The sequence below is a fragment of the Micropterus dolomieu genome, linkage group LG09 (genome assembly GCF_021292245.1).
Source record: "Micropterus dolomieu isolate WLL.071019.BEF.003 ecotype Adirondacks linkage group LG09, ASM2129224v1, whole genome shotgun sequence".
NCBI classification, from domain to species: domain Eukaryota; kingdom Metazoa; phylum Chordata; class Actinopteri; order Centrarchiformes; family Centrarchidae; genus Micropterus; species Micropterus dolomieu.
The window spans coordinates 9,376,818-9,379,462 of NC_060158.1; the positions used below are offsets into that span (position 1 = coordinate 9,376,818).

The window sequence follows — 2,645 nt, forward strand, 5'->3', positions numbered from 1 at the left end:
TAGAATCAAGACATTTCAGTGGCATTTCAACAAGCCAATGAATAAATAAAATGAAAAAAGGAAACCTGTGACGATAATTTATCATCAAACTGATATGGTATAATGGTATATCATGTCATCATCATTTATCATGTTATGGTTAAAGTTGTTATTGTTAGTTGCAGCAGTTACAGTACAGTACTTTTCTTATTTTTCATTTGCAAAATGTCATTCTAACAACAGCAGCAGTTATTATACACATGATCTGAGGAAGGTTTGTGTCTGTGCATCTGTCATTCAACTACTCCCCTTTTCAGGGCTTTTACAAAAACACATGGAAAATGAGAGAAAGTTAAAAATGTCCTTGTGTTGTCCTGTTAAATTATTTACATTATATGCTTGGTTATGTTGTTGCAGGATTGTGAACACACCCCGAGAGTCACGTCATATGGTAGCACAGGTTGGATGACATTAATTTAAGAAACCAAAACTCAAAGTTATATTATCGTCCAAAGGTAAAAAATTTGTCACTGCTGGCAACTGTGTTATGTATATAGATAATGTTTTTTTTCTCAACTAAACGTTTGAATAATGTTAAATTGGTTAACATGTTTGGTTCAGTTGCTGAAGTTGGCTTTTTACTTTTATTTACCATACTAGCATTGTCTCTTCAAATGCAATTACGGTAAAATGGACACTAAACGGTACCTTTAGCGTCAAATAACTACGCTTTGTCACCCTTTCTCAAATCGGGCTCAGCTCACAGTGGGTTGTCATTGGCTTTGTTAGTAAAGGGGCTAACATGTGATGTAATAAACTGATTTATACCACAGCTGTGTTTATGTTCCGATTGTGACACGTTCTTTAGAAAATCAATTAACTTCTATATTTGCACACCTACGAAATAGTCCCAGTCTTTGACCTTATTACACTTGCATATCAATACACCAAGTTTGTTGTAAAGTTTAAATAAAGTGTGGCGTTGTGACAGTGGGCTGACAGACGTACAGAGAGCAACATGTTGAAACAGTACCGTAACACTGCATTTGGGATTTCAAGGACCACAGTGTTGACCTGGCTCTGAATTATCATGCGATTTGGACAAAAAGAAGAGTTAAAAGTCCACTTCCTGTGTCCCCTATGTGGCACTACAGACCACCTGCTAATTACACATTGTGTCCCAATAGAGGAATTTTGGATCATACTGTGAAAATGTAAGTTGCGTGATGATTGTCACAAAGAGCTTACTTCCTGTTGCCAGTAAGTGGCACTTTGACTATAAATTAATATTGGCATGAAGATGTGTTCAGGGCGGGGCCGTTATCAACCATACAGCTTGGTACAGATTTGAGCATGTACAGTAAAGTTACGACTTCCTCTTTAATGACAAATCATCGATTTTTGACACCATGTCACGAACATGTTATTGGATTAAACTCACAGATAGCACAATTTTTCATTGTTAATGCCTTTAGATTGCAGCATGAAAATCTAAAGGTTTCGGGCCCTAAAAATACAATGACAATAAGTTATAGAATGCAAGTCTTTAAAATCAGACTTTCATAGAGAGGAACATATTAGTGTATGATGTGATCTCTGTCTGTCATACCAGCTAAATTATCACTGAAAATGTCCTGGAAAAGTCCTGGAAAAGAGTGGGAACCCTGAACCGGTAAAATCATCTCTGCCCACCGTAATCACCAAACTGACATATCACCCTGCTCGCTCACTGGCTGGGTTTGGGAGACTCCCAGCAAGTAGACAGTGGACAGGAAAAAAGGAGTAGGCTGCAGCTGGAAGGAGGCTGAACATAGTACAGTGCAACATTTTTGTGCCAAAAAGCAGAATAACCTCTTGATAATCTCAATGAGTTTTAAATGAAATGAGACTCACTTGTCAGAACACTGAGATGTAAAGATAAGTCATGATCAGTGTCCATCCCCTGCCGACAAGAGTAGAGACCAGCATCCTCAGCAGTGATGTTGTAAATGACCAGAGAGCATCTTTTGTCCAGATCCAGCCTGGCGGCTTGGGGTGAGGTCTGCTGAACTTTTCCATTCGCAACCACACTGAAAGTTTCAGATAAATCTCTGCTGTAAAGCCATGAAACACTGGAGCATGTTGTGTCAGAGGATGATGCAGTGGCACAGGGCAGAATGACATCATGTCCAGCTATTTTGTAGAAAGTGGGTTCTCCAAAGATGCCTGCTGAAAAGAAAAGAATACATGTTGTGTTAAAATCATCTGCATGGAGACTAAACACTTAACTTGAGGATTGTATTTGATTGTAAGAAAAAAAGATTGTTCAGTTCTGAACAGGAATTTTACATTTACACAGAGAGGAAACATGTCACCCTCTGCCATCTAGTGGTTTTGTTTATAAGAGAGATCTATTTTCATGTACACTACCGTTCAAAAGTTTGGGGTCACCCAAACAATTTTGTGTTTTCCTGAAAAGTCACACTTATTCACCACCATACGTTGTGAAATGAATAGAAAATGGAGTCAAGACATTGACAAGGTTAGAAATAATGATTTGTATTTGAAATAAGATCTTTTTTACATCAAACTTTGCTTTCGTCAAAGAATCCTCCATTTGCAGCAATTACAGCATTGCAGACCTTTGGCATTCTAGCTGTTAATTTGTTGAGGTAATCTTGAGAAAT

General features: G+C 37.9%; 1 protein-coding gene across 2 annotated transcripts in view; it reads right to left on the bottom strand.

Moving 5' to 3' along the window:
- LOC123977080 overlaps positions 1-2,645 on the bottom strand; it is a 9,848-nt gene that overhangs the window by 4,667 nt on the left and 2,536 nt on the right. For both annotated transcript variants that reach the window (XM_046059566.1, XM_046059567.1), the window contains exon 3: positions 1,873-2,187. In XM_046059566.1, the coding sequence (XP_045915522.1) occupies positions 1,873-2,187 (315 nt within the window). The remainder of the gene's footprint in view (positions 1-1,872; positions 2,188-2,645) is intronic.